The sequence below is a fragment of the Carettochelys insculpta genome, chromosome 10 (genome assembly GCF_033958435.1).
Source record: "Carettochelys insculpta isolate YL-2023 chromosome 10, ASM3395843v1, whole genome shotgun sequence".
Classification (NCBI taxonomy): Eukaryota; Metazoa; Chordata; order Testudines; family Carettochelyidae; genus Carettochelys; species Carettochelys insculpta.
The window spans coordinates 50,061,883-50,076,331 of NC_134146.1; the positions used below are offsets into that span (position 1 = coordinate 50,061,883).

General features: G+C 47.7%; 1 protein-coding gene across 4 annotated transcripts in view; it reads left to right on the forward strand.

Annotated features, from left to right (window-relative positions):
• The window catches only part of TPRG1 (tumor protein p63 regulated 1), a 116,690-nt gene that overhangs the window by 19,663 nt on the left and 82,578 nt on the right, over positions 1-14,449 (forward strand). The window contains exon 1 of one of the 4 annotated variants that reach the window (XM_075004008.1): positions 9,798-9,830. The exons of the other annotated variants lie outside the window; for them this stretch is intronic. Coding sequence (XP_074860109.1) covers positions 9,813-9,830 — 18 coding nt within the window. The 5' untranslated portion in view covers positions 9,798-9,812. Of the gene's footprint in view, positions 1-9,797; positions 9,831-14,449 lie in introns of those variants that run through there. 4 annotated transcript variants of the gene reach the window in all.

Here is a 14,449-nt window from a genome sequence, read left to right on the forward strand (position 1 = left end):
AAGGCACAATCTGAGTATTTAGCCTTAGCCTTCAGACATATAGTTTCCAAATATAAACAAAAATGCAGTCAAGTAGCACTTTAAAGACTAACAAAGTAATTTATTAGGTGAGCTTTCCTGGGACAGACCCACTTCTTCAGACCATAGCCATACCAGAACAGACTCAATATTTAAAGCATAGAGACCCAAAACAGTAATCTAAGTTGACAAATCAGAAAAAAAAATGATCAAGGTGCGCAAATCAAAGAGCAGAGGGGCAGGCGGGTGGGGCGGGGGGAGTCAAGAATTAGATTAAGCCAACTATGCCAAAGAGCCCCTATAATGTCCCAGAAAGTTTGCATCCCGGTTCAAACCACGTGTTAATGTGTCGAATTTGAATATGAAAGAGAGTTCAGCAGCTTCTCTTTGTAAAAGCAGACTGGAAATTCTTCTTCAATAAAACACAGACTTTTAAGTCATTAACAGAATGGCCCACTCCATTAACACGTAGACTAACTGGCTTGTGGATCAGGAATGTTTTGATGTCTGATTTGTGCCCATTCACTCTTTGTCTGAGAGAGTTTGAAGTCTGTCCAATATACAAAGCATCTGGGCATTGTTGGCACATGATGGCGTATATATTAGTTGAGGAGCATGAGAATGTGCCCGTGATTTTGTGAGTAACCTGGTTAGGTTCAGTGATGGTATCGCCAGAATAGATACGTGGACAAAGCTGGCAGTGGGCTTAGTTGCAAGGAAAAGTCCCAGGACTGGTATTCCTGCAGTATAGACTGTGGCTATTGGTTAGAATCCTCATAAGGCTGGGAGGTTGTCTGTAGGAGAGAACAGGCCTGTCACCTAGGGCCTTCTGGAGTGTGGCATCCTGATTAAGGATCGGTTGTAGGTCTTTAATAATTCATTGCAGTGGTCTGAGTTGGGGGCTGTAGGTGATGACCAGTGGTGTTCTGTTCTTGGCTTTTTGGGGCCTATCTTGGAGTATCTGGTCTCTGGGTATACGTCTGGCCCTGTTGATTTGTTTTTTTGTTTCTCCTGGTGGTAATTCAAGTTTATGAATATTTGGTAGAGATCTTGTAGTTTTTGGTCTCTGTCAGTTGGATCAGAGCAAATGTGATTGTACCTAAGGGCTTGACTGTAAATAATGGATCTAGTTGTGTGTGCAGGATGGAAGCTAGAAGGGTGTAGGTAAGTATAGCGATCAGTGGGTTTCTGGTACAGTGTGATACCGATCCGGCCATCCTTGATTTGTACTGTAGTGTCCAGGAAATGTATCTCTTACTTGGAGTAATCGAGGCATAAGTTGATGGTGGGGTGCAGGTTGTTAAAGTCTCTGTGGAATTCTTCTAGAGTACTATACCATGGGTCCAAATCATAGAGATGTCATCAATGTATCTTAAGTAGAGGAGGGATAATGGGGACGAGAGCTGAGGAATCGTTGTTCTAGGTCAGCCATAAATATATTAGCATATTGTGGGGCCATGTGGGTGCCCATAGCAGTTCCACTAATCTGGACGTATAAATTGTCCCCAAATCGGAAATAATTGTGGGTGAGAACAAAGTTGCAGAGGTCAGACACCAGACTGGCTGTGGTGACATCAGGATGGTATTCCTGATTGCTTGTAATCTGTCTTTGTGTGGAATATTAGTGTACAGAGCCTCTACATCTTTTCTGATGTTTTGTAATTTCCTCAGGAAGTTGGTGGTATCTGGCAGATAGCTGGGAGTGTTGGTGGCATAGGGTCTGAGGAGGGAGTCGATGTAACTGGATAGTCTAGTGGGGAGGGTGCCAATGCCCAAAATGACAGGGCGTCCAGGGTTTCCAAATAAATTCTTCAAACGACCACTCTGATCTAAAATACACATTTGAATTATGATCATAAGAACATAAGAACATAAGAACATAAGAATGGCCATACTGGGTCAGACCCAAAGGTCCATCAAGCCCAGCATCCCATCTGCCGACGGTGGCCAATGCCAGGTGCCCCAGAGAAGGAGAACAGAAGACAAGTGATTTATCTCCTGCCATCCATCTCCTGCCCTTGTTATGAAGGCTAGGGCACCATACTTTATCCCTGGCTAATAGCCATTTATGGACCTGACCTGCAAAAATTTATCAAGCTCTTTTTTAAACCCTAATAGAGTCCTGGCCTTCACAGCCTCCTCGGGCAAGGAGTTCCACAGGTTGACTGTGCGCTGTGTGAAGAAAAATTTCCTTTTATTAGTTTTGAACCTACTACCCATCAATTTCATTTGGTGTCCCCTGGTTCTTGTATTATGGGAAAAGGTAAATAATTTTTCTATATTCACTTTCTCCACACCATTCATGATTTTATATACCTCTATCATATCGCCCCTCAATCGCCTCTTTTCCAAACTGAAAAGTCCCAGTCTCTCTAGCCTCTCCCCATATGGGACCCTTTCCAAGCCCCTAATCATCTTAGTCGCCCTTTTCTGAACCTTTTCTAATGCCAATATATCTTTTTTGAGGTGAGGAGACCACATCTGCACGCAGTACTCGAGATGTGGGCGTACCATAGTTTTATATAGGGGAAGTATGATATCTTTTGTCTTATTATCGATCCCTTTTTTAATAATTCCTAACATCCTATTTGCCTTACTAACTGCCGCTGCACACTGCGTGGATGTCTTCAGAGAACTATCCACTATAACTCCAAGATCCCTTTCCTTATCTGTCGTAGCTAAATTTGACCCCATCATGTAGTACGTGTAATTTGGGTTATTTTTTCCAACATGCATTACCTTACACTTACCCACATTAAATTTCATTTGCCATTTTGCTGCCCAATCACTCAGTTTGCTGAGATCTTTTTGTAGTTCTTCACAATCCCTTTTGCTTTTGACTGTCCTGAACAACTTGGTGTCATCTGCAAACTTTGCCACCTCACTGCTTACCTCATTTTCTAGATCATTGATGAATAAGTTGAACAGGATCGGTCCCAGGACTGAGCCCTGGGGAACACCACTAGTTACCCCCCTCCATTGTGAAAATTTACCATTTATTCCAACCCTTTGTTTTCTGTCTTTTAACCAATTCCCGATCCATGAAAGGACCTTTCCTCCTATCCCATGACCACCTAATTTACATAAAAGCCTTTGGTGTGGGACCGTGTCAAAGGCTTTCTGGAAATCTAGGTATATTATGTCCACTGGGTGCCCCTTGTCCGCATGTTTATTAACCCCTTCAAAGAATTCTAATAGATTAGACAGACATGACTTCCCTCTGCAGAAACCATGCTGACTTTTGCCCAACAATTCGTGCTCTTCTATGTGCCTTGCAATTTTACTCTTTACTAGTGTTTCTACTAATTTACCTGGTACTGATGTTAAACTTATCGGTCTATAATTGCCAGGATCTCCTCTAGAGCCTTTTTTAAATATTGGTGTTATATTGGCCGTCTTCCAGTCATTTGGTACCAAAGTGGATTTAAAGGATAGGTTACAAACCACTGTTAATAACTCCGCAATTTCACATTTGAGTTCTTTCAGAACCCTTGGGTGAATGCCATCTGGTCCTGGAGACTTGTTACTATTCAGCTTATCAATTAATTCCAAAACCTCCTCTAATGTCACTTCAATCTGAGTGAGTTCCTCAGATTTGTCGCCTAAAAAGGCTGGCTCAGATTTAGGAACCTCTGTAACATCTTCAGCCGTGAAGACTGAAGCAAAGAAATCATTTAATCGCTCCGCAATGGCACTGTCTTCCCTGATCGCTCCTTTTATATCTTTATCATCCAAGGGCCCCACTGCTTTTTTAGCAGGCTTCCTGCTTCTAATGTATTTAAAAAACATTTTACTATTGTTTTTTGAATTTTTGGCTAGCTGTTCCTCAAACTCTTTTTTGGCTTTTCTTACTACATTATGACAGTTAATTTGGGAGTGTTTATGTTCCTTTCTATTTTCCTCACTAGGATTTGACTTCCACTTTTTAAAAGCTGCCCTTTTCTCTCTCACTGCCTTTTTAACATGGCTGTTTAGCCATGGTGGTTCTTTGTTAGGTCTCTTACTGTGTTTTTTTATTTGGGGTATACATTTAAGTTGGGCCTCTAGTATGGTGTCTTTAAACAGTTTCCATGCAGCTTCCAGGGATTTTAGTTTAATTACTCTACCTTTTAGTTTCTGTTTAACTAGCTTCCTCATTTTAGTGTAATTCCCCTTTTTGAAATTAAATGCCAGAGTGTTTGACCGCTGCGGTGTTCTTCCCAACACAGGAATATTAAAAGTTATTATATTGTGGTCACTATTTCCAAGCGGTCCAGTAACAGTTACCTCTTGGACCAGATCCTGCGTTCCAGTCAAGACTAGATCGAGAATCGACTCTCCCCTTGTGGGTTCCTGTACTAGCTGCTCCAAGAAGCAGTCATTTAAGGCATCAAGAAGTTTAATCTCTGAATCCCGTCCTGAGGTGACATGCACCCAATCAATATGGGGATAATTGAAATCTCCTATTATTACTGTGTTTTTTATTTTGATAGCCTCTCTAATCTCCCTTAACATTTCAGCATCACTATCACTGTCCTGGTTAGGTGGTCGGTAATATATTCCTAATGCCATATTCATATTAGAGGAATGAATTGTTATCCATAATGATTCTATGGAACATTTTGATTCCTTTAGGATTTTTACTTCATTTGATTCTATATTATCCTTCACATATAGTACCACTCCGCCACCCGCACGACCTGTTCTGTCTTTCCGATATAATTTATATCCCGGTATGATAGTGTCCCACTGATTGTCCTCATTCCACCATGTTTCTGAGATGCCTATTATGTCAACTTCCTCCTTTGATATGAGGTACTCCAGTTCACCCATCTTATTAGACAGACTCCTAGCATTAGTGTAAAAGCATGTTAGAAAACTACCACTATTTATATGTCCGCCTTTCACAGACGTGGTGGATTTTTTTATGCACGATTGTTTCACATCTGATCTTGCCCATATATTATTTCCCACGTTCCCTATCTGACTAACTTCTAGGGAATCCCTGTCTATGGAGCCTCGTGTAAGAGAAGTCTCCGTCCGATCCAGGTGCTCCCCCGCACCAATCGGCTTTCCCCCACCTCTTAGTTTAAAAACTGCTCTATGACCTTTTTAATGTTTAATGCCAGCAGTCTGGATCCACCTTGATTTAGGTGGAGCCCATCCTTCCTGTATAGGCTCCCCCTACCCCAAAAGTGTCCCCAGTTCCTAATAAATCTAAACCCCTCTTCCCTACACCATCGTCTCATCCACGCATTGAGACTCTGAAGTTCTGCCTGTCTATCTGGCCCTGCGCGTGGAACTGGAAGCATTTCAGAGAATGCCACCAAAGATGTTCTGGATTTCAGTCTCTTTCCTAGTAACCTAAATTTGGCCTCCAGAACATCTCTTCTACCCTTCCCTATGTCATTGGTACCAACATGTACCACAACGACCGGCTCCTCCCCAGCACTGCCCATAAGTCTGTCTAGATGCCTCGAGAGATCCGCAACCTTCGCACCAGGCAGGCAAGTCACCATACGGTTCTCCCGGTCATCACAAACCCAACTATCTATATTTCTAATGATCGAATCCCCCACTACTAAAACCTGCTTCTTCCTAACAGCTGGCGCTCCCTCCCCCGGAGAAGTATCCTCGGCACGAGAGGATACAACATCACCCTCTGGAAGGAGGGTCCCAACTACGGGATGGTTTCCCTCTGCTCCCCTTGACTGCTCTCCTTCCCTGAGCCTTTCATCCTCCGTAACAGCCTCAGGACTGTCAGATTGGAGGTGGGACAGCCCTACTATGTCCCGGAAAGTCTCATCCACAAACACCTCTGCCTTCCTTAGCTCCTCCAGTTCAGCCACCCTGGCCTCCAAAGCACGCACTCGGTCTCTGAGGGCCAGGAGCTCCTTGCATCGAGCGCACACATACGCCACCCGCCCACAGGTGAACAGAAACTTGCTTCCAAAGTCTTCCTGTCCATCCCTACTCTGCTTTCACGCCCTGTTCAAGAGATCCCTTAAAGAAACAACATCCCTTTTCTTCCAGGTAGCTGGACAAACAAGTCTCCCTTTCTTTCTTCTGACTATTTGAACTAGTTTTAAGAAAAACTTCCACCAAAATCAGTACCTTAGGGAAAGATAAAACCCTTTGGTAGACCTAAAATCTTTGGGAACATATTTTTAACATAAACATATGACAACATTTCATAAACGTGTTTATTGTTACGGAGCTCACACAAAATAAATTAGAGTTCCCTTTTTCTAAAAGCAATTAACTTTGTTATGAACCACACTAAACTGTTCTGATTAATCTAAAATAATGTCTTTATTTTGGAGCATTAAATCTAGAGTAATCCGGCATGACTACTTTATGCAGGTTTTAGAGTACATGTAATATATATAATGCAGCTGAGAAGCACTGATTAAGAAAATGTAAAACAGAGAAGAGCTGCATTATGTATTGCATAGTTAATGTTATATTCAGCAGGACAGCTGACTTGCTCTTACTTACAAAGATTTTGCAAATAAATCTCTGACAAACTTCAGGGTATGTCAAAAAAAACCTATGACTGACATTTTTATCCCCAAATTTAGTGCTTTTAATTGGATTCCTTCTGGATGCCCAACCTTTACAACCTGGTGTGCAGTGGAAAACATGCTCCATTTTTTAGAAAGAAATTGTAGAAGTGTGCTTTTCTCCAGAGTCATTTGCTACGTGCAGGTTCAGGGATTTGACTGGAAGTGGTGAGCAGAGAGGGGCGGGGAAGAAGGGAGGGAGACAGTGAGGAGGGGCAGGGCCTGGGCAGCTTGGGGGTGGAGCCCAGGCAGAGTAGGGGCAGGGGTTGGATGGAGCAGGTGGCATATGGGCAGGACCCAGGCAGGGAGCTTGTCTCCCCAAGCAGCAGCTCCACCCACCACCCCAGGTCTGTCAATGCCTAGTAGAATGGGGCCTTGATTTCACTGCTGTTGTCTCCATGATAGGTGGGCCTGTGTGACTGGGGTGTACTCCCCCTCCCGGGTGCAAAAAGCACGAGGAGGCATCTGAGAGCTCCGTTTGCCCATTGGCTGTAGTGTAGCATGTGCCAGGCTTGATTGGTCATTAGATCTGGCTGGGCAGGAGCCAAGTCGTGTTCATAATGGAGGGGTGTGAAAAGGTACAAGAGAAGTCCAGGAGGGGCAAGTTGGAAAATGGAAATGCCAGGAGAGGAGCTGGCAGTAGGCCCTGGGAAAGGGGCCAATGGCCCTTGGTGGGGGCAGGGGAGGGGTCAGAGTTCCAACAGGGAGAGCCTGGGGTCTAATTGCTTGAGCCCAGACCAGCAGATGTTGCTCAAGTTGAGTTTGGCTTGTTTCAGGCTTTTGCTGGGATCTTGGGAGGCAGCCTGGGAACCTGCCACCTGGGGAGAGGTGTTGGGCTGCAAAGAAGCCTGGGATGGGTGGAAAAAGCCATGCCTGTCCCTAGAGTTTTGTGGCACACTATTTCTCTGGGAGCTGTTACTCCAGAAGGGGTTGTACAGATGGAGGCAAATCCAAAGAAGGGGCAGATGGCAGCAGGTGGCGCCAGACAAGGGGATTTGCTGTATCACACACTGGCTACGTCTACACGTGAAGCCAACATCGAAATAGCTTATTTCGATGTAGCAACATCGAAATAGGCTATTTCGATGAATAACGTCTACACGTCCTCCAGGGCTGGCAACGTCGATGTTCAACTTCGACGTTGCGCGGCACCACATCGAAATAGGCGCTGCGAGGGTACGTCTACACCCCAAAGTAGCACACATCGAAATAAGGGTGCCAGGCACAGCTGCAGACAGGGTCACAGGGCGGACCCAACAGCAAGCCGCTCCCTTAAAGGGCCCCTCCCAGACACAGTTGCACTAAACAACACAAGATACACAGAGCCGACAACTGGTTGCAGACCCTGTGCCTGCAGCATGGATCCCCAGCTGCCGCAGCAGCAGCCAGAAGCCCTGGGCTAAGGGCTGCTGCCCACGGTGACCATAGGGCCCCACAGGGGCTGGAGAGAGAGCATCTCTCAACCCCCCAGCTGATGGCCGCCATGGAGGACCCAGCAATTTCGACGTTGCAGGACGCGGATCGTCTACACGGTCCCTACTTCGACATTGAACGTCGAAGTAGGGCGCTATTCCTATCCCCTCATGGGGTTAGCGACTTCGACGTCTCGCCGCCTAACGTCGAAGTTAACTTCGAAATAGCGCCCGACGCGTGTAGCCGTGACGGGCGCTATTTCGAAGTTAGTGCCGCTACTTCGAAGTAGCGTGCACGTGTAGACACAGCTACTGTGAACAAGGGGCGCATACCCAGTGCAGGACACATCTACAGGCAGCTTCCTATTTGCTGAGGTTTAATAACCACATCTGAATCGATATCTTTTTTGCTACCACCAAATGCAATACAGACCAACACAGCCCTGGCCCTATTAGAGATGCCTCTGTCATGAGAGTCCCCAGCAGCGATAGGCAGAGTTACTTCTGTACAGGGGCTAGTGGGTGCCTCTTTGCCTGGGCGACCTCTTGCAAGAGGCAGCGTGTCTACAGACCACAGGTGGCTCTCAGGATGGGCTTCAGGGGTGTCTGGTTTCCAAACTGGCCAGAGAAAACGTGGTAGAAATAAAGAGCGTGAGACACGAATTATTTTTTGGGCAAAGTCAAATCAGGCTGCATGTCTGGTGCAGACAGGGAGAGCAAAGCCACCCGCTAGTGAGTCAGTGGCGGGGGGGAGTCTGATAAGACGTATGAGGGTGTGTACAGAGTGGTTGGTGTGCCTGCGTTCCTCATACTGTAGCTGGCACAGGTGCTGGGTTATGGGGGATGGAGAGGGGCTTCACTGTGGCTGAAATACTGACCGACTGCCTTAGCAACAGCATTTACCCCTGAACACTATCTCCTCACTAGTTCTTTTCCTGCCAGGGATCTTGCAGGATAGCATTTAAATCCACTCGGTAGCACCTCAAATGCCGCTGTCCTTGAGAGGGCACGTGAACGCTCACTTCATCAGCACCTGGAGGTCCCCAGCTGAGTAGGGAGCAGGCTTTCTGCTGCCGAGTGTAAGGTCTGTGGGGATCACAGTTTTAGCGCTTGCTGGTGGTGAAGCAGCTGGCAGCTATTTGCTTTAAACGCATCTTTCAGTATTTCTGCTCAGCGGTGCCTTGACCCTCTACAGGAGGAGGTGGAAGGGGGCAGGGTTCTCTCTGTCTTTTTTCCATCCATGGGTGGAATACATTTTGTTCTTTGCACCAAAACAAGTGCAGATGTTCACCACCAATAGAAACAGACACTGCCCATTGTGGGTGCTCAGTAATCAGCTGGGCAGCATCTGAATTTTTCCTGAGCATCCTCCCAAGTGCTCAGCTTACAGGTGGGGTGGGGGGTGTCTCTGCCCACTGCGGTACTCCATCTGGAAAGAACTAAGCTCAAGGCAAGAAGGAGGCACAGGAGAGAAGGAGGGTGGGGAGCACATGGGCAGAAGAAAGGATTTCTGTAACCAATCAGTCAGAAGGAGAGCTGTGGAGGAGATTTGCACACAGCTGAGTGACAGCTCCAGACAAGAGAGATGTGTCTTTGAAGGCATGAGGTGAAAAGTCGGAGAAAGCAGCAGCAATGTGCACGTGCAGGCGATGGGGAGGGAGAGACCTGCCTGTCCCCCTGCGTTGGTCGGTGTTCATTGGCCACCTCTGTCCAGTGGCTTCCCTGATGCTTCTTCAAAACACCCACTGGTCTGACAGCTGTGAAGCTTAGCTCTCAGTGGACCAAGAGACATTTGCAGCACTGGCAGGAGCCTGCTGGGTTTTGGACCAAGCTCTCGATAATGCTGTGGCACAGAAAGGTGGGATAGAAGAAGGAGACTTCTTCCCCTGTTTTTTTCCATCCATGAAACTGCTGGAAATCCTCCTTGCACTGCAGCTTTGTGTTTTTTCATTCCCCAAACAGTACTGGATGTTCTTCCCATATTGATTTATTTGCGGATTACACAGTGTTCTAGGCATAACATCAGTCTGTGCCACAAAAAATGTAATGCAGGAGTTCAGCTAGAGAAAAACCACAGTCACCGTCTCTTCTGCTCAAAGACAACTTGAGCGAAATAGCTTCAGCTGTGTGGTCTAGTGGTTAGTGCAGAAGCGTGACAGACAAGGTTCTTGGGACGTGATGTAGAGGCGTAGGGCCAGTTATTTTCTTCCTTGCTGGGTGATGCTTTGATGTGGCTGTGTTATTTCTCTGTGCCTCAGGTTACCCTCTGTGTGCTGGACATGATATCTGGCTAGCTGACTTACGGTGAAGCAAAATTCACTTTTTTAAGGGGCTTAGCAATCTGCAGACAGCACAGCCTAAATCAAGGGAAATATGGTCTCTTTTTTGAAGATGACAGGTTTGGGATACTGAAAAAAAATCATCTTTTTCTGTGAGCAAAGCTCCGTTGATTGGGAGATGACGTAAGGTGAGAGCTGGGGAAATCCATCCATCCTGTGAGCTTTGCAAACCTCCCACAGCATTTCAAACCCTGAAGTGTGAAAGGGTTTAAAAACAAAGAAAGAAGGGGAAAAAGAGAGTGTGCATTCCATAGCAGCAGCTGATTTGGGATGGAAACCCACCCTCACGCTGCTGTAGACTAGATCACTACAGCATTCTCTGCTGGTAAAGCAGACCCAGAGCATAACGTGAGTGTGAACAGGGAAGGAAACAGACTGCTTTAGCTTTTCAGTCCAAGCTGAGTGAAATGTTCCCAGGAAACATGTTGCATAAGGAGTGGGAAAAGGAAAATGCTTGTGGGATATTTCAGTTTTAACAGTCTGATCTGTTACAGGCTGGGACAAAAGAGACAGGCTGTGGGGGTCAGAGCACTGGCCTGGGATTCAGCAAACATGGCTTCGGATCTCTCCTCTGCCATAGGTTCCCTGGATGACCCTGGGCAAGACAAGTTGGACAGGAGTCACAAACAGACTTTGGTGCCTAAATGCTACTTGAAGTTCCTCGGTCCCAGAATCAGTCCCCACAAGGTTCATAATAAGAGCTGGATAAATTCATAGAGGTCAGGCCCAGCAACAGCTGTGAGCAGGCTGGGTAGCAATGGTGCCCCAAGCCTCTGTTTATCTGAAGCTGAGAATGGGTGACCAGAGAGGGGTCACTCAACAATTCCCTGCTCTGTTCACCCCCCCGGGGCCACCTGGCATTGGCCACTGTCAGAGGCTCAGTAGTTATTAGCTTGCTAAAGCCAGGGTTGTGAGCTCATTCCTTGAGGGGGGGCATTTTGGAATCTGGGGCAAATAGATAAAAAAAAAATTTGTCAGGGATAGTGATATGTCCTGCTGTGAGGGCAGAGGGCTGGACTTGCTGACCTCTAAAGGTCTCTTCCAGTTCTGTGAGATAGATAGGTAAGACAGGACACTGAGCTACATGGACCTTTGGTCTGACCCAGTGTGGCCATTCTTATAAAGTCCCCTTGTTACTTTTAGCCCAAGAGATGTGGCCTTTGAATTTGGCTCTTAGTCACTCGGTGCCTCAGCTTCCCCTCTGGACAATGGGATAATGGCCTGGCCCTGCCCTGCCTCCCATGGGTGTTAGGGAAGGAAGTACAATAAAGATTGTGAGCTGCTCAGATGCTACGGTGACAGGGAGCCAGATACATGTTTTACAAAAGAAAAATGGAATGTGGCCTTGATTCCAGGCAGGTGGAAGTTAACGCGTTGAAGTGAGGAATCCAGCCCCGTATCTTTAGAGTTTCCTATTAGCAAGGAGAAGGGCTCTGCCATGGGGGACTAGCTGTTCAAAGAGCATAAGGCCATGTTTCCAGGTGCTAGAACCTACCAGGCTCAAGGGGTCTGAAAACTGGGCCACTTACTTCGGTGCCTGAATGGGAGCTGAGATCTTTTGAGAAATCTCAGCCTTTGAGTTTTGTCCGACGCCGTAGTTGTCTGTGGGACTTTAGCCAGTGAAGCTGGCACAGGCCTTTCCTTTGATACTGCCTCCAACCGATTCACTCACAGACTATGTCCCTGGTGAGTCAAGATTCAAGAGGCTATCCCTCTTCTTCTCCCCTGCCCACCCGCATGCACACTGCAGATGGAAATAGAGTTCTTATGGGGGAAAATGTTACCCACCTATCTGGCCAGCAATTTGTCCTGGCTTGTACAATGCGGTGCACAGTTTTCGGCACAGTGTGTTCGAGCTCTCTCCAGGCCAGGAAATCTGGAGAAAATGCTTTGCATTTGCAGCCAGTTTGTAAATGCTTGTGAAGCATGAGGGCAAAGTACGTACATTGACCTTACCTCCAGTGCTGACAAGGGGGCAGAGGCGACAGGATGCCTGAGCTGGATGGTGCTGAGATATTTTGGTGCCTAAAGCTTCTCGTGGATGTGTTTGGTGCATTTCTGCACGGTTGGTGCTTATAAATCGGGCCCCCAATGTTCTCAGGGCTCTTGTCAAGCTCAGAATGTCTCAAGCCTGGCCCCACAGAGCAGGCCAGGTAAGCACAGTGGCTGTCCCAGTGCCAGACACGACACTGGGACATGGAGGGCTGGATTGAGGGAACACACTAGGGCAAAAGGAATCTGTTTATTGCCACCATCCCTTCCCTGTAGTGCATCAGCACTTAACTCCATGGGGTCTGATTTGCAGTTGTATTATAGCCACTTCATGCAGCTTGGGCATTGGCAACCACTTCCAGGCCCTGCTGAGCAGCCAGAGAGGAGTGAGTGAGACTTGGGCCTGTAACAGGGACACAAGGGATATTGGCTTCTGGGAGGTGAGACCCTAGATTCTCAAGCCCTCTTCTAGCCAGGTGGCCCCACTCGGGTCACACAGCATGGCCACAGCTGGCCATCTGGCAGCAGCAGGGTAGGGGAGCTCTCTGTTGCATGGCAGACCATGTGCTAAGGGGCAGCATAAGTGCACCGAGTGGTGCTGCTGGGTTGGAAACCTTGGGTCGCCATCCTCACTTCACCGAGCAAGCTACAGGGAATCCTTCCCTGGTTGTGTCCCCTCTGACTGTCCCATAGCGTTCTATGCTCACCTAGACCTTGGGCTGTGTGCTGGGCCTGCCAGTGCCAGAGAAGATGGACGCGGGGATGTGAGAGCTGTGCCCTTCTGCTCATCTTCCTCCCGCTTATGCAGGTTACAGAACTGTCAGGCTACGCCTCCCTGCTCCTGCTGCCTTCCCTTGTTCCCATAGCTGCTAAGTGAAGATATTTCCTCCTGTCCTCTTAGGTCTTGTAACCCATTTGTCCTGATGCAGCGAAGACAAGGGCAATTACTCCTGCTGAGGAGCTCACAGGGCCTGAGAGCTCTGCTAAGTTTAGATTGTGGTTCATTGAGCCTCTCCTTTTCTGTGGTAGGACCAATAGCTATACACTCCCAGAAAGCAGGGACTAGTTAGTTTCACCTACCTGCACCCTGGGCCACTGCCATGTACGCTGTCTAACACAGGCACAGAGTTACCTCTTCAGATTGCTTTATATGCATCACTCAGTCCTCCCAATGCTCCAGCCAGACGCGGGTCATCCTCTCCAGCTCAGTCTAAGAAAGGCCTTCGCCCCTTGAGAATCCACTGTAGGTTTTATGGAGCTCAGGGGAGACAGGTGAGAGCTCTGGGCAGGCCATGTTGACTGTCTGGAGTCTCAGAGCTTTGAAGAGTTTCCAGGGGCCTGGGGCTCTGTAGGAGGCAGATAAATGTTTTCTCTCTTTTGCAAATGTGGCTATGAGATGGATAACTTCAGAGTGTTGTCCAAAGGGGGGGTGACCATCCGTCCACATTTTACCAGGACACTCCTGGATTTAACATTTCTTACAGGAGTACTGATTTTTGTGAGAAAATGAACAAGTTGTTCCATATTTTATGGGGCTCCTGTTCCTTTTCACCCCACACCTGGGGGTGTCAGCCCCTGCTGCCAGGGAGCTCCTCAATGGTGCAGCTGCCATGTTCCCTGGTGCTCCGTGTCCTGCACCAGTGGATCCTGATGGGGACCCCCACAGCAATGCAGCTGCCCTGTTCCCCTGCACCCCAGATGCTGTGTTGGCAGCCCCCCATTGTCAGGAAGCTCCACTGTTGGACAGCTGCATGGTTCACCAGTGTCCTGTGCCAGCAGGCTTCACAGCACCCATCCCCAGTGCCCTAGTGTGGGGCAGAAGCTCCCAATCCCAGCGTCCCCGCCTGGAGGCTGCAGAGCCCCCATCCTCCATGCCCCACCGTGGGGCAGCAGTCCCCATCTCTGGGGTGCCTCAACATGGGAGAGTAGCTCCCCATCCCCAGAGGCCAGGTATCCTGTATTGGGCCTGGAGAAGTGTGGTCACCCTATTCAAAGTCGCAGTGGGACAATGTCAGTGACAGATTTATAACTGTGGAGTTCAGTATCAGAGAGGGAGCCGTGTTAGTCTGTAGCTTCGAGAACAACAAGAAGTTTTGTGGTACCTTATAGACTAACAGATATTTTGGAGCATAAGCTTTTGTGGGCA